This window comes from Wasmannia auropunctata, unplaced genomic scaffold (assembly GCF_000956235.1).
Source record: "Wasmannia auropunctata unplaced genomic scaffold, wasmannia.A_1.0 LD335883.1, whole genome shotgun sequence".
In the NCBI taxonomy this organism is placed as follows: Eukaryota; Metazoa; Arthropoda; class Insecta; order Hymenoptera; family Formicidae; genus Wasmannia; species Wasmannia auropunctata.
The window spans coordinates 179,757-201,064 of record NW_012027007.1 but is presented as its reverse complement, the minus strand read 5'-3'; the positions used below and the strand labels follow the sequence as shown (position 1 = coordinate 201,064).

Below are 21,308 nucleotides of genomic sequence, written 5' to 3'. Positions count from 1 at the left end.
ACAATCAACTATTATTTAAAGTTTAATCGCTCAATCAATTCTATAATTACATATAGGTATTCAATATATTAATCTAATGACTGTTTTAAGTATCTCTATTTCTTTCACATCCTTCGATATAATGTAAACGCCACATTGTATCCGCATATCATCTTTTTTTTTGTAATCGCAGTTCTACTTACGTTGTTCATGTATTCGCTCAGAAGATCCTGAAGCGCCTGTCTGACCGCGTTACATTCGGCGACGATGCGCTCTCTACGTTCGTCCCGAGTGCACGACGAATCCGCCATCAGTGCGGCACCGCTGATGATACTCTCCAATCTCTCCTCGAGGCTCGGTCGCGTGCGGACCTCGTTGTAAGCGAGCGGGGACATCACCATCCTCTCGTCGAAGTCATCCAACGCGGCGGCCAACTCGCCCGGGCCGTCGTAAGGGTGCTGGCTGTCGGGCGGCGTTTTCCCTTGAGCAACGTCGTTTATCGTGTTCACGGCCTCGCACACCTGCTTCAGCACGTAGTCGCGATTGGCCTTGGCCGCCGCCAGATCGGGATGCTGCACGTACACCTTCGACGCGGTGAGCAGCATGGTGGAGTGCTTCTTCAGGACGGCCCGGGCGGCCGCCAAGTCGTCCCTGAGCTGCGGATCCTTGAGCTCGTGCTGGCGCTTGGCCGCCTGCTGAATCAACTCGGCGGCGTTTCTGCCGAACTCCTTGATGTTCTGAATCAGCTCGCCCTGCGAGGAGGCGTTCTTCAGCTTCTTCAGGTCGTCCTCCACGACGTACAGGGATTTCAAGAGGAGATGGACGTCCACCATGTCCGCCAAGATGAGCAAACGCGTCACCGCCGACAGCAAATTCCTCGCGGCGCGCACCATGTTGCCCCGTTTCAAGGACGAGCACGGATCCTCGGAAAATTCTCTGCACATAAATATATTTCACCGTTTACATTGGCAGTAGCGGGAGACGTAGTATATATTACAATTACGTAGATTACGTATGAATAAAATTTACCTGGCGGCAATGCTCATTGCTGCTCCCGTTTTCCTCACTTCCTCCACGGCGCTCAGCATCTCCGCTGTGATGTCCGGATTTTCATAAGCAATCTTCTCGCCCTTCTCGATGAAATTGGTAGTCGCCTTCTCCACAGTTCCGACCAGCGCGCTCGCCCTCTTCGACTTTCCCTTCTTCTTCTTGCTGGGACCTTTCGTGTTCACCAACGTCGTAACCTGGAGCACAAGCGGCTCCAGCGTCTTCTCCACAGACATGGTCCGTATCTCCAAGTTTTTGGGATCCCATTTCAAGGTAATGGGCCCAAAGTGGTCAGACATGTTTATCGTATTAATGTTTATTCTACAATTGCAAAAAGATGTCCAGTATGTAAAATCATAACGCAAAAGCTTGCAGGGATGAGATATGCCTGAAATTAATGCTTAATACACGCGTGCAGATTTTCATATAAATTAATTCGTATTGGCAATGAAGTCTAATAGGCACAATTATTTACAGAAAGCTAAACGACTCGCTCATGCATCCCTATAAGGCGTTCTCTTTCTCTCTCGTTTTAATTCCTAGATTCCAATCATTTTTTTTTATCCTTCTCCGATAATCATCTCAAGTTTTTATTTAGAACTACAATGCTTACGAATTTCATTTAATTTTATTCCAAATACAAGTGCAGAAATAATTTTACTACATAACTGGATTCATATTGATCACAGAATTAGCTGCTATTTGAGTAGAGATAAGATTATTTGACACAATGCTGAGTCTTCCAAAAACTCCTCAATATTTCCTTAATCTTTTTTTTAAGCTGAATTCGACTAAGAGTTGTAAAAAAAAACCTATTAATTTTATGATCAAGAAGGCAAATTATCGAAGCTCGATCTAATTAAAAAATTCAGGTCAGGAATTGTCCTGTCAAAACGATAAGTAAAGTAATCGTGGATTACTCCTCTTCCACAGCTTTGCGTCTTCAGCGGGCCAGCGGGCGTGCGACGGGGACGTCCGTGACGCTCCGGAGAAACCACAGGTACGTCGTTCTGCCGACGGGTGTAACGTGGACCCTCTGATAACGGCATTCCCGAAGGGAGCGTCACGTACCTTCGCACGCACGCTGGCCAGAGAAGAAAGGGTATAAATAGTAGCAGATAAGGCGAGGAAAATACGTACGAGTCCGGCATTAAGGGAGAGTCCGTGAAAACAGCGCGCGAGAAGAAGAGGCGAGAGCGAACCGCCGACGGGGCTTCGACCGCTGTCAACAACGACGACGAGCAACTCGTACGCGACGCAACGATGCAGAATCGCGCGAGATTGGCCGCATCAAACGGGAAACGCCGAGACACGCGACACGGTCCAACGAGCCCGACGGAACGAGTACCGTACTAAGCCGTACTTATCGCCGATGTATCACACCGTTGGCATTCGCCTGCCTCTCTCGCCTGCGCCCCGAGTCGTGCCCTGACGTCATTATTTCCGCTGGGGCTCCGCTCGCGCGACGGGATCGGGATTGTAGAGCGCGCCCGCGCGGTCTACGCCCGAAACCTCATGGCGCGTTTCGACCGCGCGGCGACCAAGCGGGCGAATTTAAACCGCGACTCGTAAAGATCGAAAAGAATCTCGAAAGAGAAAATATCTTCTGCAAAATAAGTATGTAATACTACATTTATCATTTCTACCAATAGTAGGTTAACTACTCTCAGTTTAAGGAAGAAAAGCTCTCTCACAGAAAAGCGGAAAACAGAAAAGCATAAGCCAATCAGAACTCGCGTTGGTAGTCAATAGTTTTTGCTTTCTGCTTTTCTTGCTACCAGTGCGAGTTCGGATTGGCTTCTGCTTTTCTGTTTTCCGCTTTTCTGTCAAGGTGTGAATTCGCCCCAAGTATTTACTTAATTTTTATACCTTTTTCTAATTCCCAGAACTGAAATCGATCTTTCTGAAAATAAATCGCTGGACGTAAAAGCGGACCGGCCAATCAGCGCACGTTATAATCAACGGCGTCAAACGCAACGCGAAAATAGCCCTCTGTCTTCCTTTCTACCGTTCTAAACAAAGTCAGCACATATTTCCTTCTTTGTCATTTGAATTACCGACGAGTATTCTACTTTGTATTTAATTGAGATACGCAATATTCGCGCGGAATCATTCCTGGAAAATTTCCATCTCCCACCCCACGCCCGTCGAATGCGCGAATTTAAACCGGATTCCAATCCGGGGACGCCGTCATGGAAACCGGTCCGCATCGGGGGGGGATCTCGCTCTCGGCTCACCTCGGCTCGCTTCGGCTCGGCGAGTCAGCCACTTCGGTTGATCTCGGTGTTGACCGAGAGACCTTCGATTGCTCCGAATCGCGCGACTCGCACGACACGACGCACGCCGCCGCCGCCGTCGTCGTCGCTCGTCACTCCACCGGTATACATCCGCCGTGTCTCCCCTTTTTTTGTTTGTTGGTTTCCGCGAGCACGCCACGTAACGTTCCCCGCCGAGTACGCCGCCCGTTCGTCGGGAAAAGCCGTAGATATGTCGCACGGCGGCAGGAACGAGTGTAGGATATACGTGGGCAATCTGCCACCGGACATACGTACGAAGGACATCCAAGATCTCTTCTACAAATTCGGAAAGGTCACTTTCGTCGATCTGAAGAATCGCCGGGGTCCGCCTTTCGCCTTCGTCGAATTCGACGATCCGAGGTGAGCTGCTGTTGGGGCATGTAACAGGGCGCGGAGGGCGCACGGTCGCTGTTTACGCCGAATTCGCTGTTTACACGTACCTACTACCAACACACGCGCTGCCTTCTCGCGTCTGACGTATGGGTTCGTTGGGTCGAGCCGTTTACGCCACTTCACGCGACCTCGAATTCGAAGCGACGCGACGTGCACACAGCTTGTCGAGAATTTCGGGCGATGGGACTCGCGAACGTTGGAAAGCTCTTGACTGAAAATTATTTGCTTCTCCTGAAGCATAAAACAACGTATGGGACAGCAAAAGCGACTGCCGTTAATTCGGGCAAATAAAGGAAAAACAATTATTATTGCGAAGTAATAGAATTGTTTTTCTTTATGAGACTCCATAAATTCACAAAATACCAAACTTGTGTTAACCAGATAAAAAAGTTCTAAAAACGTGTATATATGTAGTTTTAAAGACATATTCAAGATACACAACACTGTTCTTCAAAATAAAAAATATCGTTTCAAGATACGTATAAAAAAATTGTTTCCTTAGCCCCGCGACAAAACACGTTTCTCAACGAACGAGTTTTGGCTTATTTAATAAAATTATATAAATATTGAATGAAATTCGCATTTTGTAATATTCGACGCGCCTAATGTATTTTGCAGATTCATCGCCGTTAAGATTTGCCATTGAGATTCAAGTGGACGTTTCCACTCGAAAGTTACATAACAACTTTATCGCCGAAGAAGCGTAATAAAAAAATGTCCTCGTTTTTTTCTTGTCTTTCCAGAGATGCGGAAGACGCGGTACACGCGAGGGACGGCTACGACTACGACGGCTACAGATTGAGAGTCGAGTTCCCGCGCGGCGGCGGTCCCAGCAACAATTTCCGCGGTGGACGCGGAGCCGGGGACAGCGGCCGGGGTGGCCGCGGCGAGATGAGCAACTCCCGCGGCCGCGGCCCGCCCGCGCGACGATCGCAGTACCGGGTGCTGGTCAGCGGACTGCCGCCCTCGGGAAGCTGGCAGGATCTCAAGGACCATATGCGCGAGGCCGGTGACGTGTGCTTCGCGGACGTTTACAAGGACGGCACCGGTGTCGTCGAATTTCTGAGACACGACGACATGAAGTACGCTGTAAAGAAGTTGGACGACTCGAGATTTAGATCGCACGAGGTACGTATTCTACGCTGTTGTCCCAGTCAAGGACTTGTACTCCAAGCAATGAGTTCGTCTATGAATAAACTACAATCGTCATCCAAGTTTTTTTACGCGACCGTATGTACGTTTGGACCGTATTTTACGTTTAGTGTGCTTTGATCGTGTTCGATTTGACATTCAGGGTGAAGTAGCTTACATCCGTGTGAAGGAGGATCACAGCGGTGGCGACAGGGGACGCAGCGAAGACCGGGAGAGGGGCCGTACCCGCTCGCGAAGCTACAGCCCACGGCGCCGTGGCTCGCCTACGTACTCGCCGCTGCGGCGTAATTACTCGCGATCAAGATCTCGTTCCAGGTCGCGCTCTTACGACTAGTATGTACGTATGTGTTTCTCACATGGTAATACAATAAGTACAGGTTTATATTGATAATCTGCTCTTTACCATGTTTCATTATTGCTGATTTAAATTTCACTCGATAAAGATTTTCCCAACAACAACACGAGTTTTGTAAACGGAGTTTTAAATTAATTTCTTAATATTGCTTGAATTTAATAGCTGAATTAATTGACTGTATTGTATTTATCTCTCTCTCTCTCTCTGATGTATAATTAGAGCACGGTTTATTTCGTACATACATACGTCACGATTATTCTTTAAGTTCCTTGCTTTCAATAATAAGCATATCTTATCGTTCGACCCAGAAGCAAGTTAATTTAGTGATTTCATTTTTCGTCGTCATTCTAACAAAGATTCGAAAATACGGTAACTCTATTGAATCTTATTAGCCTCAAAAATAAAATCGTGCTCGAGATCATGTGTAACTGTTTGTCATCTAAACTCTGTCGGATCTAATTTTCAACATTTAATACATTCCTTCACATACATATTTGCCAATTTGTTTTTGTCATCACTACCATTTATGAAATGTGTAACAATTTTGACGTATTTTAACGAGCCTTCTGACAAAATTAGACCTAAAAACCTTTTAACTGTTTATTCTGGCTGTTTAAATATTGATATAAATAACGAAAAGAACTGATTTATGATGAATATTTTTGATTGACAATAACTCAATCACTTTTTACTAAAATACGTTTCTAACAATAGTAGCTACTTTAATGTTTAATGTAATTACGTGAAGTATATTAATACTTAAGTCTTTATTTATATTTGGATATACGTTGCATAATGAAATATGAAATTTTAAGGTCTTGCCTAACAAAAATTTCTTCCCAATAATCTCGTATCGTGTGATTTTACTAACATACTTTTTATAATCGATCATCTTCATATTTATTAGGATAATTTTATCCTGTATTACTATAAAAGTGCTAAACTTTATCATACAAAAACAGGAATATGGATAAACTGTTTGTACTAACATATTTAAAAACACATTTTATAGATACTAATGAATATAAATAAAACAGGGCTTAAATTAATACTTACGTAAGATGCCTTTCTCATAAGTTTTAAACTTACTGATATTATTGTAATAATTATTATATGCAGTAATTATTATAATACGACAGGTACTGCATATCTAATCGCCTGAATTAACATACTATACACAATTGAGGTGGAACAACTGTTGCTAGTACGTCGAAAGTCATGCGCTACTGCCTAGCTGCAGATTTCTTAACGCATTTAAAGTCGATTTAACTTTCAATACTAAACTACTTTTGTCGAGAAGTCCGTATTTTAAGAGGAAATACATCAATATGCGATATATTCTGTATACATGCGTCTTAGGCAATAACAAATAAACAAATTAAAAAAGAGTAGCATGCTATGTATGTATATTCGTCTTACAAAATATATTTTTTTTTAATGTAGAAATACGATTATATATATTAACTTTAACAGATATAACATGTATATAGAAATAAATACCTCAAGATTGTTTACACGATTCATTTACGCAACTTACTTTCGTCACTTTTCGAATCAGAGTAATACCAAATCGAATCAGTAGTGATGACAATATATCGCGCATATACGTATAATGGAATATATGAGCGTTAACAGTTAATATTTATTATACACCACACGTAATTATATTGGCACAAGAATCTTTCTTTTTATTATCACTCCCATACAATCTAATTCGCTTGATAATAACACGCAAATGTATTTGACAGCAGACTTGATGACCTTAAATGTTTCGTGGGTCATTTCCTGATTTTGCAGATTGCGTTTGATGTTATTTCAGTACAAAATGTCTTAACTTATTTAACATTTCTCGATGTGAAAATATACAGCATAACACGTGCTCATTATATATATACATATGTATATGAATAATCTGGACATTTACAACATATCCAGATTAAGATAAATTTTAAGTGATACACGAAGAATTCGGTGAAATGCGGTGAAATAACTACAAATTGATATATTGATACGTTGCCGTTCGCATTTCTCTGTTCGTTGTGTTTTCCTTTCTCTTATATTTGCAACAACCACACGATTAAATGCACCTTTTGGACATTTCTATTATATTCTAAAAGTCTTTCGCGGCACATATTGGAAAGGAAAACATTGGATATCGTGTATTTTAATCCTTTTATTTTTGCACATTAATCCTGTGATCTTACAATTAGTCAATTCGATAATTTAAATTTATCTCTTCTTCTATATGTGAGTTATAGATAATTTCGTTTTCAAAAACGCAGTGTTAAAAATTTTCCGCTATACAATCTATATTGTACATACGGTGCAATTTCACAATTTTACACGTCACAGGCATTACATTTGCATTAATAAACTATATCTAATATTAATTTGCATCACATAAGGAACTAATGTATTTTTTCTTCTTTTGTATATTGGGATTGTAACACAATGAATGAAAAACTGAAATCAACACGATCTTACTTCTTGGATGGATATAATACACATTCGCTTGACGTTGGGAGATGGATTGCGTTTTGGAGGATTTGCGGTATGGAGAGCATAAATTATAAAAGGATTATAAAAGAAATAGATGAAAATGAGAATAGCGAAACAGGATACTTTCAAGAGGAAATTCAGGATCAGGAGAGAAAGAAAGGATTCTCAGTTGCTGGCTCAGGAAACGTTGGCAAGTCCATTACGAGGAGGCGATGAATGCCCATTAATATTTCTTTTTGAAACTATAGTAGAATCCCAGTTTGAAGCTAAATGATTTTTGTGTGTCGCTGTTTTAAATGAGAAAACATAACGAAAGTGGGACTTCCTCATTATGTTATGTGCTTATCAGGATTAAAGTGCTTCGAGTTGCGTTATCATTTCCGCGTATCGATTTAAAAAGAAAAAACAGAGAACGCATTCCGCGCGTTTAATTAATTCATTTGTAGTCTGAGTAGTCAAACTAGTAATGGATTGTCAACTACAACTGGATTCCGTTGGAAGCCTTTGGTTTATAACTCTAAAGTTTCTTGAACTTTAGTGAAGATTAATTTTTCGGATCACACTCATTAAGGATGGATTTTCGGCACGATATTTATCCTCTTCTTCGTACAACGAATAACGTCAATACTAGACTCAATTCTGTTAGCCGTTACATACGAAACATTTCGTATTTAGTGTATTATTTGAAAGGTGGAAGTGATTCTTTGGAAAGACTGTCGCATGCCTTAATAATAATTGTACATTCGATAATATCGGCGATCTAAAGTCCAATTATCAAAAACAAAAACAAAAAACAAATCTCGACCAATCGTGACCGTCAAGTGCATCTTTTTCTCGCGTACATTGTAAACCACACAGTGCGAGTCTTCAGGATTTAACTGGCATAAACAAGAGGATGGTACGTTTGAGTAACGCAACCTGTCTGTCATCTTGACGGGAACCCGGCCTCATAATTTTAGAGGGACTCTCCGTACGAAACGGTACGACGGACAGGATTCTCCGGATATGTTTGGATATATTAGGACGCTGGCAGGATTCGGAAACGGGAATAAATTAGTATGCATGGACGGATATTTTTGGATAAGGATAAAAAAAAATTGCCTACGCTGTGGTATTCACCGGATCGTGTTCGAGCGGATCACTCGGATTCATTAAGGGAACGATATGCGATGTGGAAGAATGTGGATTTGGAAGCATGGTATCGTTCGCGCTTCATAGGGTTCACGGATTTATCTAGGTCGGATACGGGATTTGGAACTCGGTGTTTAGCGGGATCAATTGACAAGAGATAAATTGGATGTCATTTTTCTCACGGATGAAAATGAAAAGCGGATGAGATGGTGGCTTACCGTAAGGTATTTGTGCAAACAGTTTATACCTGAGATACTTATCGATATTTATTTTTCTGCATGCTCTCTCTCTCTCTCTTCGAAAATATTCTTATATTCGTATATTTTCATTTTTGTCACCAACAGGGTAAACACAACTGTTAGTAACACGCAATACAAAGCCTGCCTCGATAAAAAAAAGTCTTAAAATGTGTTTGCATTAATAATCGATCCTCCCTGTGTTCAGCTTCATTTTCATTGTTGTGAAATTTGTCACGCATAACTCACAAGACAGATCTCGCAACAATAACTAGTTGATAACAATTTTGCCTTTTTTTTTGTTTAATTAACATCACAGATAAGTATATTTTTAATACTTTATGTGTTTTATCTGTGTTATATATATTGTTCTTCTGTAGTTAATTGTTATACGAACGATGTGTAGCAATAAGAAGATATGAATAGCGCCGAATCTATAAACGGTCTCGCATAGTGTGTATTTATCCACAAATATTCACAACGATTGTTAAAATTGATAGCAACAGTTCTATATTGCGCATATTTTGTTATATTACATACAAAAATTTAGTATCTGCTCTATATATATATATAATTTTATTATTTCGCGGATTGTACATACTTAACTATTTTCTGCGTTGTACAGGGCGTACAATTTAGGATGTACTTCACAAACTAGGCACTAAATATAACACCGATTGCCTCACACTTTCATTAAATAGGATTCTCCTAACGTGTTTCGCTTCTTTGCAATTCTTTTCTCGACACAGAACCCTGCTGCTCCTTGAACTCTTGTGAATTATTAAACTGGCAAATGAGACGATTAGAAATAAATACATCAAGCACAATATTGTTTTATATACAATTTTCCTTCAATTATCGTCAACGAACAGATCTACTTTTAAGTAATGTCACGCGTTAAGGTATGAATTAATGCCTTCGTGGGTTTGTAAATAAAGAAAGTCATGTTCTTTCTCAGGTAAGTATCGTACTTTTTGATATTTTGATCGTGTTTGTTTGGTTTGCCATTGTATTAACACACAATAGACGCACGTTTCTTCGAGACGTTCAAAGTTACAAAATTAAGCACGCATTCATATGGAAATCTTTAAACGATAATTGTATTCGTACCTGATTATCATAATAGATTTATTCGAACGCGTGAACGCTAACGCATTAATGACTAACGATCGGAAAGACATTTATGTATATTTTTTACATTTATGCGCAAAATATATATTCAGAACGAAAAGCGAGAGATAAGAATAAAATGTGCAGAAAGTAATGCTGAAGAGAATAAATTTATAAACTATACGTAGAAGTTTTAAAAAACTCAAGATGATGAATACGCAAAGATATAAAGGCAATTATGTTATTCATTAGAATCTTATGTACATGACACTGCTAATAAAAATATATAAAATGATATAAACATGTACATAAGGTCAGTCTGTTTTAAGAAAAGGATTAATGTAACAAATTTATACACGCCATATTTAAAAATTGCTAACAAAATTGCTTTATTTGATTTGCCACACAATACGTGCTGTAAATATTATAATGTTTATCGTCGCCAACATTTCGTCCGGTGCTAGCTTAAATAATTTCCCGAATGGGCGTAATAATGAGATCCTTAATAAGCACATTCTCCGGGGTCTGCAACGTGTAGAGAATAGCGTCCGCCACGTCTTTCGGTTTCAGAGCCAATCGTGAATTTTCCTTCAGCCACTGTTGAGTGACCTCGGTCTCCACCAAGCCCGGACAGATGTTCTATCGCGAGAGATAAATCATGTTAACAGATATCGAAGAAAAATAGCTTGTCGAGCGAGTTTTCGGTTTGTTTTTTTTTTTCGGAAATATTTTTATGTAATAAGAAATTATTAATTTTGAACAATGACTTTCTCTTAACACTTTATCTTTTTAGATATGTTTTTTACTTTGCTCGTAAGAATTTGAGAAAAACCAAAACTCTTTCAGTGGCACCAAGTGAAATGTTAAAAGATCATAATTTATTGTAACTTTATTGTATATTGGAAAATGATAAGAATGATCATACTTTATATATAAATACTTAATAAATTCGTTACAGTACGATTCGAAGTTACTTACGATCACTTTGATATTGGACTCGTTCTGGGCCAATTCCAGACGAAGACTTTCGGTCAGTGCGGTCAGCGCGGACTTGCTGCAAGCGTATGCCGGGGAAATAGGCCGGTCGGAGGCAAGCGGCAACCATTTCAGACCGCACACGTCATTGACATTGACGATCCAGCCGTTATCGATTCCTACATATCACATTTCATTTATCAGATGTAGAAATAATTTTTCCTGATTTTTCTTTAAATATGCCTACCCTTGTTCTTCATCAACTGCAGAATCTTCTTGGTGATGAGCGACAAGCCGAGCACGTTGACGTCAATAGTCTTCTTAAGCTCCTGTATGCCGCCGTTGATGCTGGACCAATCCAAGCTGAGGCTAGCGTTGTTTATCAGGATGTCCACACCACCCAGATTCTTCTCGATCCACTCCGACGCGCCCTCGATCTCGTTCGGAAGGCTCAAGTCGCATTGAAGGGGATAGAGCTTGCCGGGTTTGCCCTTCAGCTCGTCCACGAGAATCTACGGAGATTCGAGTGTCGTATGAAAGAGATGACTGACTCACAATTTATTTTTATTAAATAGTTCCTCTAGTTTATACGCGATTTAATTGTATTTTTAATAGTGCGAACGTCGAACGTACCTTCAATTTGTTTATATCGTTGGAGAGGCCGACGACTTTGAGTCCCTTCGACACCAATTCCTCCACGATCGCCTTGCCGATCCCGGAGCAGGCGCCGGTGACGAGGGCGATCTTGTTCGACAGAATACTCATACTGAAGATTTTGCGTTAACTCACGTAGGCGTCGGAACGAGAGGAAATTGCTGCTCACCACGCAACGAGAAGCTTCTGCATGTCAATCCGCATCCCCGACACCTTTTTATACCGCGCTGAAAATCTGGACCTCGATTAGGGGGTCGCGCACAATCTACGTCTAGATAGGTCGTTGCTTTCTGGATGATGTATTCCCGCGCGGGTATTGCATATTATTCGCGAGATATTACCGCTTGTTTTCGGCGCTGTTGAGTCTCGCCGGGAGAAGGGTTCCCTCATTTAAAATCTAGCGGCATGCTTCGCTGGCAGATAAGACGTATCGTCGTTGTTAAGATGCGCTCGCGAACGTTAAATTGATTATCGCGAAAACGAAATATTATTAATTAAAATAGCGGTTAATTAAAATGTTCGTCGATGCATATTTAATGCTATTGACCGGACAGGTCAATTTATTCAGGTACTAATTTATTCACCGATATGTTCTTTCTTCAGGTTTTCTTTAAATTAACATTATCTAAATACATTAAAATATTTATATATTTAACTTTATCTTTATTTTATATTTTATTATAGAAGTTTATATTAAAAAAAAACTTATTATTTAATTTTTAAGCTTTGGTGCAAGATAAAATTTTATATCGAGCATGATCGAATGTATGAATGTTAAAAGAAATGAGATATTTTTTAAATATTGTCTTTGATATTCAGTATAATAATTAATGCACTCAGCGCCATTAAAAGTATTACGAAAATAAAAATAAAATTAACATCAGCGCTTGAGAATCACTTAATTAAGTCCAATTTTAAACGATATCTTCTTTATTATAATAAAAACAAAATCGGGGATGTTGACGAAAATTCGCACGATTTCCGAAGAAAACGATAAGACATTCCGCGATATCTTCATTAGGAGTAGGTATTGCATCAGAAATTTCAGAGAACGTGAAGGATCTCTCGCGAATCAGTCGACAACCCGTCAGCAAGTCTGCATACAAAGAATTCGCGATGCAGTCCGACGGAAAGATTCGCAAGTGATCGCGAGTATTGCGCGAGAGTGCAGTGTCATCTTTCCCGTTGAACGTCTCGCAAGCGATTCTTTATTACAGAATGGATCACTGCTTTCCGTGACCGAAAATCATTGTAGAAGTGCTTGCGATGCCTCGACTGAAGATGCATCGGCAATGAGATGCAGGAACATCGTCATCCAGCAACGCGCAAATTTCTCAGTAATTCGCAAACTTTATTATTTCTCAATATGGCTTTTGAAGTTAAAAATATCACACATCCCGAGCTTGTCTTAAAATATTACTCCATCGCAATACGATATTTAAGAATATGTATAAAGACTTGTTTAGATATAATTATATATTTTAGGTAATGTCAAATCAGAATCATAATGAAGTATTGAATTTTATTACATATTTGTATAAGTTTTTACTTTAAATAATTTTTTAATTGATCTAGCATGCTAAAATACGTCGGCGCTGTGTAAATAAGAAAAGAAATACAACAAGAGAAGGCGTGAGTGATGCCGTTTTTTTTTTATTAGTTTCGTAAAAAGCACGTGAAAAGCACGATTGTCCTAATTTGCATTTTATGTATTTTCATCTTGAAAATCCAGTTACCACGATTCGCCCAGAGGTCTCAATACGACATCCTGTATCTGCGGGAAGATGTCATTCTTTTAGATTTTATTTTATACGACGAGAGAGAAATGTATCTGCACGCTGCTTCCGGCCGAACAAAGCATTTCCGCATTTTGAGTCTCAACAAACTTTTTTTTATGGGAACAATTTCTGAGATCTCTAGTGAGAGTAAAAAAAAAAAAGTTTGCTGAGATTCAAAGTGCGGAAATGCTCCGTTCAGTCGGAAGTTGCAGCGCGTATACATTACAGAAGTATATATGAGTACCAGAACGTGAGGAGGATTTGATAGCACGTAAATTGCCGCTGCCGCGACGTCGTCCGGTGCCAAAGTCGGCGCCGCTGCCATCGCTTCCGGGGAGAACATGCTGTACGAAGCCATGAATTCCGTCGCGACTAAGCCGGGACTGATGTTCTGCGTGTGAAAAAAATGTAAGCGAAAAGGTCTTAAGCTGCTTGCTCAGCTTTAAATTAAATATACACACTTCTCAGTCATTAATAAATTACGGACTAATTCTTAATTGTATAAACATCAATATAGCGAATTTAAAGTAAAGATTTAATAAGAAAACGTCGTTTTGAAGAAATATCTTAAAGAAACAATAGCCATTTCGTTCCATGTGCCAATTAACGTCTTACTGTGACGCGTATACGCGTGCCCGCAAGCTCGTGCCGCAAAGTCATGGCGAGGCCGGTGATAGCACGCTTTGACGCCGGATATACGCTAAATCCCGGGACAAAGGGCACCCTTTCGGCGGCCAAACTATTCACGTGAATCACAACAGCATCCTCGTCCGCCGTCTCGCGCATCATGCGTACAGCCTCGCGTGTACAGAGACAGAGTCCCAGAACGTTCACGTCGAACACGGACCGCCAGTCCTCCAAAGTGCCGTCTATAAAATATGTCGAAGAAAAATAATACTCGATAATATACTTCATGTCGATCTGTTATACGAAAATGCGTTTAGTTCTTTCAGAAAATAATGATTTATTTTGTGTTGGATCGATTGGATAGAAAAGTTTGAAGAAAACGCACGAAAATTTGCGGAGCTCTTATAGCGTCACGCGTTAGTAGTTTAAAGAGTTTCACCTGTGAGCGAGGATTCCTTGGTGATACCAGCGCTATTCACGAGAACGCTTATCGGTCCGAGATTATCCTTTACCCACGCGAAAGCCACAGCTACGCTTTCCTCCTTAGCGACATCGCATTCCACGGGATGAAGTTTTCCCGAGGAATCCTCCAAGCTGTCAGCGAGTTCCCTAATTTTCTCCACTCTCCTCGCGAAGCCCGCCACTGTCATACCTGACATAATTAAAAAAAAACGGTCATACTAATGACTTCGTAATAATTAAGCTAACTCGGATGATTTTTGTTTGTGCGTTACATCATTCCTTGGTAAGACTTGTAAAGCGATAATTTACAGGCATTTCGAATGGCGCGTCAATATCTTGTTTTCTTTCGAATATACATATAACAGTGATTATTATACTTCTCAATTAGCGGATGATATAGCGAGTGGCGACAATAATTATCTCGGTGCGAGTTGAGATAAACGCGCGTGAAATTACAAAGTCAAATTTCTCGCCCAATCAGAAGAAAATAATGCAATATTCATTCGTCATTTATTTGGAGCACCTCCTCACCTTGTTTAACGAGACTTCGCACGATCGCTGCACCGATTCCGGCGCTGGCGCCGGTTACCACGGCGATCTTTCCGGCCCATCGCTCCATCCTCATGCAACGAGAGTCGAGACGCGACTGCGGACCAGAAGCCTTCGGTAATGAGATCGCGTTTACACGCTCCGGAAAAAAATGAGGACAGACGTCCGACCAGGTACGAAATCCGATAGTCCTCGTAACTGACCACTGCCTGGCCTTGAGATGCGATTACACCTGCTTATTAGATTGAATCTCGATCTTCCCAATGAAATAAAAATTAATAGATATTTTCTTTTTTAAAAACAGGAGAAGAAGTCCGATTTATCATTTTTTCGTTTGTATTCATATGAACATATTTATAAATTATTTGAGGATAAGAATTGTTCCTAATTTATTACATTTATAAGTTTAAGTTATATAATTAGTTTAATTATACTGATTGTGTATATTAATTAATATATTTCTTTCTTATTTGTTAACTTTATTTAATTTATTAATTAATTTCACAAAACTAAAATTTCAGAATAATTTCTCTATGCTCTTAAATGTATAATTATTATACATATATAGGTAATGATTGTAGAAATCTTATAGTTTTTTTAAATATCAATTAGATTTTGCTTAAATTCAAATCGAAGATAATTATTGCGTAATATGCGAGATGCAATTGCTTCCTGCCATCGTTTTAAACACATCTCAAGGCCGCGATGAAGAGCATTTATCAATTGAGCTTAAACAGCTAACAATTGCATAATTACAACCGTAAATTGACGTATGTTGTCTGTAATTAATTATTGAGCATCGTCGTATAAATTGCGGTCGGACTTATTGGAGCATTCAACACGAATGTTTTGTTACGCTAAAAATTCGAATTACGCGCTTATTGTAAATCGTAATTAGGTGGAAGTAAATAAATCGTACGATTCCGATTTGGCTACAAGTATATTTTGGGCGTAAGGCGTCTACATGGATGAGTACTATACAATGCGAGGTATTAATTTCTCTCCTAGAGGTCTAAAGTTTTCTTTATCGCATAACCGTGATATATCTCGAAATGATAATGATCGATCGACCGTGTCGAACTTCTAAACATCGGGATTTAGGCAGACAAACTTGGTACAAAGGATCGCGTGTGTATGTCTTCTTTTTATTTTTTTTTTCTTAATTTTTATTTTCCTTTTTTCTTATTTTCTTTAGATGTTTAGAAGAGAACGTGTCCTCCCTCTTTCTCTCACTTTTAAAAAACGCTGCACCACTCCCTAACTCAACCGACGAACGAGCTCTAACATGTATAGTCGTATTAAAAGACGAGAAATAAAAAGGGGCCGTGTGTTGCTTCACGCCTGTGCTCTCTCCGTGCCGCTTACTACACCGCCAATTGTTATATTTACAAATCCTATATCCTTTTTTTTTTACAAATATCTATACGCCTCTTAAACGTTGCAAGAAAATATATCATTTCTTCTCGTGTAGTGACACGTACGCTACGTTTTACTTTACGCTGAGTTCGCGACTAAAGTTTACACCTTCTTCCCTAAGCTGGTCATTGTTGTTCGTCTATACTTACTTTACGCGACGTGTATTTAACGATGATCGGATATCGGGGAAATATGACGGCGGCAAGGGAGAAATTACGAAATAAAAAATAAAGTACAATTTCCGTGAGAGAGAGACATTGCACTTATATTAGTGCCAATTCCGATTACCCGGTATTTGAAATCGCGATCTCGTTGTGTGTCTCCGCTCTGTCTCCGTGCCTAACTAAATTTATATATGATAATTATACGCGCGCCTAAACTAAACTTCGCACGAGTTGTATACGAAAACGCAGAGGATGCGAATTTTCACAGCGTTTCAGAGATGTTGTCTCACGTGTTTCCTTAGTACTGTACAGTTATATCATTATTGTACATTATATCATATATAATGTCTATTTTTTTTTTATTTTTGGGAACATTACATGTACCCTAACGAACGCTCTACGAGCTATCGAGAGATCCTTCTTTTTTCCGCATTTGAAACCGTACAAACCAATGACCACCGTACATTCACTCGAGACATCGAGACAGCACACATTTTTCTACACATCCTACACACAACAGGTTTTTTTTTTGCTAACATCTCACGTACACGCTGTATGCAGAACGAAACACGTAGAAATCATCGCCGATTAGACTCGATTATAGGCGATCAGAAAAGAAAAGAGAGATACAGCGAACGAATAGAGAAAACTACCTGTCGTTATCTACGCATCATTGTTTCGTCGCGAAAGAGGATCGAGTGCATGCTAAAAGACGACAGGAGTAAAGAGACGCGAGTGAAAGATGACATTGAAAGTCAACGTGAGGATTCATCGCAATTTGGCGTTCGTCGACCGCTTATTCCGACTATACACGAGCTAAAATAAATCTTTTATTATACTCTTCCGAATCGCGGACGAACACAATCTCTCTTTCTCCTCTTTTGTCGTATTCATATATAAAATCGTACCGCCAATTACGAATAATTATTGTATTTAATTGCTTTAGGTGACGCGTGCACGTGGTGTATATCCACGTGCACGGACGAATACAAGAATACCACAGCTATCACATCGACGCAGGACTATAATACGTAATAAAAACTCGCGCCGCAAAAATCCAATATTAACGAATTAAGCTACAAGGGATATATCGATTAGATCAATTATATCAATTTTTCCTTTTTTTTCGTATTTTCGTTACAACTTTTTGCAATAATTTTATCCCCGCGGAAGAGGAAAGAACGTTGGCGAATCTGAAGAGAGAGAGAGAAATCAAACGAAAACGGGAAAACTGTCACCTTGCCCATATATGTTTCATGAATCCTTAAATGAAATACTCTCTTGGAAAAGAGATAACACACTTATACCCAGGGTAGGCAGGTGTAAGGGGCGCAACTATTCTTGTCGTGGATGCTAACGAAGGGAAGCGAGTGTCGTTGCCTGTGTCAGTGTTGGCGAGGATCCAACTGCGTGTTTCTGTGCGGTGTTACATTGCTCGGTTGTGATTGCTCCTGCCTGTGCTGCTGATAGGGATAACGGCTTTGTTGCTGCTGCTGCTGCTGCTGCTGTTGCTGCTGTTGCTGCTGTTGGTGCTGGCGCTGTTGATGCGGATGCAGGGTATGCTGTTGCAATTGCTGTTGCGACTGAGACTGCTGCTGTTGCTGTTGGCCCTGTTGTTTTCGTTGCTCGGAGCCAGCCGCCACATAAGAAAATACGCATAGGACAGCGTAACAGATATCAGATGCCTACGAACGAAAAGATATTTCACGTCGTTACGTACATATACGCATTATTCGTGTCTGTTTATTTATTCATCAGAAATTTTGATATTTAATTCGTAAGAAATCAAAATAAATTTTATCGAATCAAATTTTACTTTTATTCATTTGTAATTTCGTCTGCATGTGTAAAACCAATCTTTAATCATTTGAAACTTTGTCCAGAAACGGCAAGTTGAATTGTAAAAATTGTCTTCTGAACGTAACTTATAATAAAAAACGCAAAATGAAATTTTATGGAACAAAAAAAAAAAAGAACTTACGTGAGGTGTAAGAAAGGAAAAAACTTAAAGATAAGCCTCATGCGGTGTCATTTCCGCGCTTATGTTTCTGTTGAGTTTCCAACGGGAGTTTATTAAGAGTAAATGCGACGGAAAATATTCTATGTAAGCAGCGAACCGCCTCTTCAGCCTGTCACACAGTATATAACTATAGAAATGATAAATACGAAAATTGCAAGCAATAAAATGTCTATGATTCTTTTTACTTATTTTTAAATATACATAATTAATAAAAATTGAACCGTTATAACTTAAATGTTCACTATTAAGTACTTAAATTATTGTGGAAAAAAAATGTTATCGTATTCTACGTATAAAATAATTGTTTAAGTGAAACGAATATAGCTTCAACGGAATTAAATTATTATTTTTTAAATAATAATACAGACATTTTATTACTCTTCGAAATAAATATTTTTTTCTCATTGCGACAGGTATGGTATATTCTGGCAGTAAGGAGCTCTGAAACAGGCGTACTCACCATTTGCGACTTATATTTACGTTGAATTACTTGTCTAGTTTTAGGATCTGAAACAGAAAGGCGCCCAATGACGTTCCAACATTCAAAGACTAAAAGCTAAGTTGCAGCGTAAGCGTGTCAGAGAATATCTATTCTTTTTTGCTCTTTTTATCTCACGAGATATCTACGGCGTGTAAAAGCGTATGATAATCGATGCAGTATTCGGTGTGTCACTTACTGAATTCTTCCAAAACAAAGATTCCATCCTTTTGAGTAAAGCACTTGCGGATATGATCGAGTCTTACAAAAAACTGCAAATAACACAATCGGTTTGCGTTAGTGGTCAGCGCATCGCGCATCATGGAGATCTGGATCTACTCGATCATGCACACGATTCTGACGATTCTCTATTTGCCTATCATTATCATATGCGTCGAATATAGCAATATATATCAGTCGTGTGTGCGTACAGCTTTCTAAAAGAGGCGTGAAAATGTATCGTGATGCTCGCCCGACGATAAGCGTCTGTTTCACCCGTCGAGCGCTAATTTTGCCGTACTGATTAATCAACAATAATTTTTTTCTGAGCTACATTTTAATCTTTAATTATTGAAATTATTGCCATGTTATTCTATTTATTACAGCAATTATGGTATTATTTCAATCGAGATAAATTTGCAAAGAGTCTAACTAAATATTTTTATTATGCAATTCAATTTCATGAAAGTTTTTTATTAAGAATCTAGACGCGCTCGACGGGTTTAGCACAAAAAAGTGTGTTTCACCTTGTTGTCTGTTTTAATCGATGCACGTCATCGTACAGAAAATCACAATTATGCAAACTAATTACAATGCAATTAGCAAAATTATTCACTTCTATACACTTCTCTCGTATAATTTTCTTAGATTTACGATAATCGTCGTCTTAACCTGATGTATTTTTTATATAGCAAAAATATAAAATACAGCAGAAATATAAAATTGGCACGTTATTTTTTTATCGATGATTTATTAACGGTAGAGTGACGCGTGTGACGTACATCAGGAAAAAGTCACCGATAAAATTTCTAACACAATTATAATACAATTAATAACACAATTAATAACTGTTATTATTACATGCCGTTTAATATTAAATTAAGTATAATTTAATTATATTAGATTAGATTCGATTAGATGCGAAGCGATGCTTTAACATTATCGCGATTAGATCGTGTTGTTTTCCGTTTTTCGAAAATAGTCAAAGATACATATGCTTTATTTCAAACATATTTATCTCAAAGATTTGTGATTTCATGTTAAAGATATCGTTCTCTTTACAAAACGAACGAATCTAACAGAGACCCGAATTTATTTATCTTGCACATTAAAACCCGTGTATGTCGAGCGTTAGATTACATCAACATTTTGAGTAACTTTATGTTCCCGATCTCCACTACGAAAGGAGAGAGCATATTGAAAAATAATCTCGCGACGACGACCTCCGTGTAACGAGTATTAAATCGCGTTTACGTAGAATCTCGCGGATACCGTATATAATAAGAGTAAAGCTGAAATAGAAATGTATTCATTACACGTGCAAAAAGTGTATACGAATGCTCGTAAACGAGAGAAACGAAATCGGGAAACTTAAACCCTATGGATATACTTGTATAATAATACATGCAGCATACAATGCTCTTTCAGGACAGCCATTGCCTCGTAACAGCATGCTCGATCTCGCTTTAACGATTGTCATATTTTGCAAACTCAGCAGCCAGAGAGCAATGGTGTGTATTTTCGCAAAACTCAATCTTCACAAGACCAGTTCTCGGAGAACACATGTCTTTTAATTGTTCGAGTTCTGCGAAAATGAATCTTCGGTGTAAGGGTCAGAAGCGATTCAGGTACAAGCGATCCGGGGATCTATTCTATGAGTAAAATCTACCAAAAGACACCATGCATCATTCAGCAAATCGCGTGGCAATCTCTCGGATATATAATTGATTTTTTTTTTTTTTNTTTTTTTTTNTTTTTTTATTTTTT

General features: G+C 39.1%; 6 protein-coding genes across 15 annotated transcripts in view; 2 read left to right on the top strand and 4 right to left on the bottom strand.

Annotated features, from left to right (window-relative positions):
• LOC105455713 (catenin alpha) overlaps positions 1–2,445 on the bottom strand; it is a 9,191-nt gene extending 6,746 nt beyond the window's left edge. For all 4 annotated transcript variants that reach the window (XM_011699241.1, XM_011699237.1, XM_011699238.1 and 1 more), the window contains exons 1-3: positions 2,167–2,445; positions 1,009–1,347; positions 183–915 (exon numbers count right to left, since the gene is read on the bottom strand). In XM_011699241.1, coding sequence (XP_011697543.1) covers positions 183–915; positions 1,009–1,347; positions 2,167–2,177 — 1,083 coding nt within the window. In that variant the 5' untranslated portion in view covers positions 2,178–2,445. The remainder of the gene's footprint in view (positions 1–182; positions 916–1,008; positions 1,348–2,166) is intronic.
• A 947-nt stretch (positions 2,446–3,392) lies between these two features.
• On the top strand, positions 3,393–6,742 carry LOC105455711 (serine/arginine-rich splicing factor 1A). Its single transcript, XM_011699232.1, has 3 exons — positions 3,393–3,683; positions 4,460–4,844; positions 5,011–6,742. Exons 1-3 carry the CDS (start codon positions 3,514–3,516, stop codon positions 5,200–5,202), a joined length of 747 nt encoding a protein of 248 aa, XP_011697534.1. The 5' UTR covers positions 3,393–3,513; the 3' UTR covers positions 5,203–6,742.
• Positions 6,743–10,426: 3,684 nt separating this feature from the next.
• On the bottom strand, positions 10,427–12,048 carry LOC105455710 (dehydrogenase/reductase SDR family member 11-like). The gene is made up of 4 exons (XM_011699231.1): positions 11,808–12,048; positions 11,422–11,686; positions 11,178–11,353; positions 10,427–10,838 (listed from the first exon to the last, which is right to left on the bottom strand). The coding sequence occupies exons 1-4, from the start codon at positions 11,937–11,939 to the stop codon at positions 10,665–10,667; spliced, it is 747 nt and encodes a 248-aa protein (XP_011697533.1). The 5' UTR covers positions 11,940–12,048; the 3' UTR covers positions 10,427–10,664.
• An 809-nt stretch (positions 12,049–12,857) lies between these two features.
• LOC105455708 lies at positions 12,858–13,841 on the top strand. Its single transcript, XM_011699228.1, has 3 exons — positions 12,858–13,165; positions 13,404–13,460; positions 13,561–13,841. Exons 1-3 carry the CDS (start codon positions 13,121–13,123, stop codon positions 13,774–13,776), a joined length of 318 nt encoding a protein of 105 aa, XP_011697530.1. The 5' UTR covers positions 12,858–13,120; the 3' UTR covers positions 13,777–13,841.
• Positions 13,334–15,553, bottom strand: LOC105455709 (dehydrogenase/reductase SDR family member 11-like). The gene is made up of 5 exons (XM_011699230.1): positions 15,227–15,553; positions 14,673–14,885; positions 14,222–14,475; positions 13,851–13,997; positions 13,334–13,602 (listed from the first exon to the last, which is right to left on the bottom strand). The coding sequence occupies exons 1-5, from the start codon at positions 15,318–15,320 to the stop codon at positions 13,561–13,563; spliced, it is 750 nt and encodes a 249-aa protein (XP_011697532.1). The 5' UTR covers positions 15,321–15,553; the 3' UTR covers positions 13,334–13,560.
• Positions 15,554–16,165: 612 nt separating this feature from the next.
• Positions 16,166–21,308, bottom strand: part of LOC105455707 (MAP kinase-activating death domain protein) — a 24,978-nt gene continuing 19,835 nt past the window's right edge. For 6 of the 7 annotated variants that reach the window (XM_011699221.1, XM_011699222.1, XM_011699225.1 and 3 more), the window contains 3 exons: positions 19,522–19,594; positions 19,305–19,351; positions 16,166–18,509 (listed from right to left, as the gene is read on the bottom strand). In XM_011699221.1, the coding sequence (XP_011697523.1) occupies positions 18,210–18,509; positions 19,305–19,351; positions 19,522–19,594 (420 nt within the window). In that variant the 3' untranslated portion in view covers positions 16,166–18,209. Of the gene's footprint in view, positions 18,510–18,805; positions 18,954–19,304; positions 19,352–19,521; positions 19,595–21,308 lie in introns of all 7 variants that reach the window. The other variant, XM_011699226.1, reaches the window with a different exon arrangement.

Coding starts and splice junctions, on each gene's coding strand:
- LOC105455711 (XM_011699232.1), top strand. CDS start 3,514: ATGTCGCACGGCGGCAGGAACGAGTGTAGGATATACGTGGGCAATCTG. Junction 3,684..4,459: donor GTCGAATTCGACGATCCGAG/GTGAGCTGCTGT, acceptor TTGTCTTTCCAG/AGATGCGGAAGACGCGGTAC. Junction 4,845..5,010: donor CGAGATTTAGATCGCACGAG/GTACGTATTCTA, acceptor TTTGACATTCAG/GGTGAAGTAGCTTACATCCG.
- LOC105455710 (XM_011699231.1), bottom strand. CDS start 11,939: ATGAGTATTCTGTCGAACAAGATCGCCCTCGTCACCGGCGCCTGCTCC. Junction 11,354..11,421: donor GCAGTTGATGAAGAACAAGG/GTAGGCATATTT, acceptor TGTGATATGTAG/GAATCGATAACGGCTGGATC. Junction 10,839..11,177: donor AGTCCAATATCAAAGTGATC/GTAAGTAACTTC, acceptor CTCTCGCGATAG/AACATCTGTCCGGGCTTGGT.
- LOC105455708 (XM_011699228.1), top strand. CDS start 13,121: ATGAGATGCAGGAACATCGTCATCCAGCAACGCGCAAATTTCTCA. Junction 13,166..13,403: donor AGCAACGCGCAAATTTCTCA/GTAATTCGCAAA, acceptor TAATTGATCTAG/CATGCTAAAATACGTCGGCG. Junction 13,461..13,560: donor GAAATACAACAAGAGAAGGC/GTGAGTGATGCC, acceptor TTGAAAATCCAG/TTACCACGATTCGCCCAGAG.
- LOC105455709 (XM_011699230.1), bottom strand. CDS start 15,320: ATGAGGATGGAGCGATGGGCCGGAAAGATCGCCGTGGTAACCGGCGCC. Junction 13,998..14,221: donor GCACGCGTATACGCGTCACA/GTAAGACGTTAA, acceptor TTTCACACGCAG/AACATCAGTCCCGGCTTAGT. Junction 13,603..13,850: donor CAAATCCTCCTCACGTTCTG/GTACTCATATAT, acceptor ATCTTCCCGCAG/ATACAGGATGTCGTATTGAG.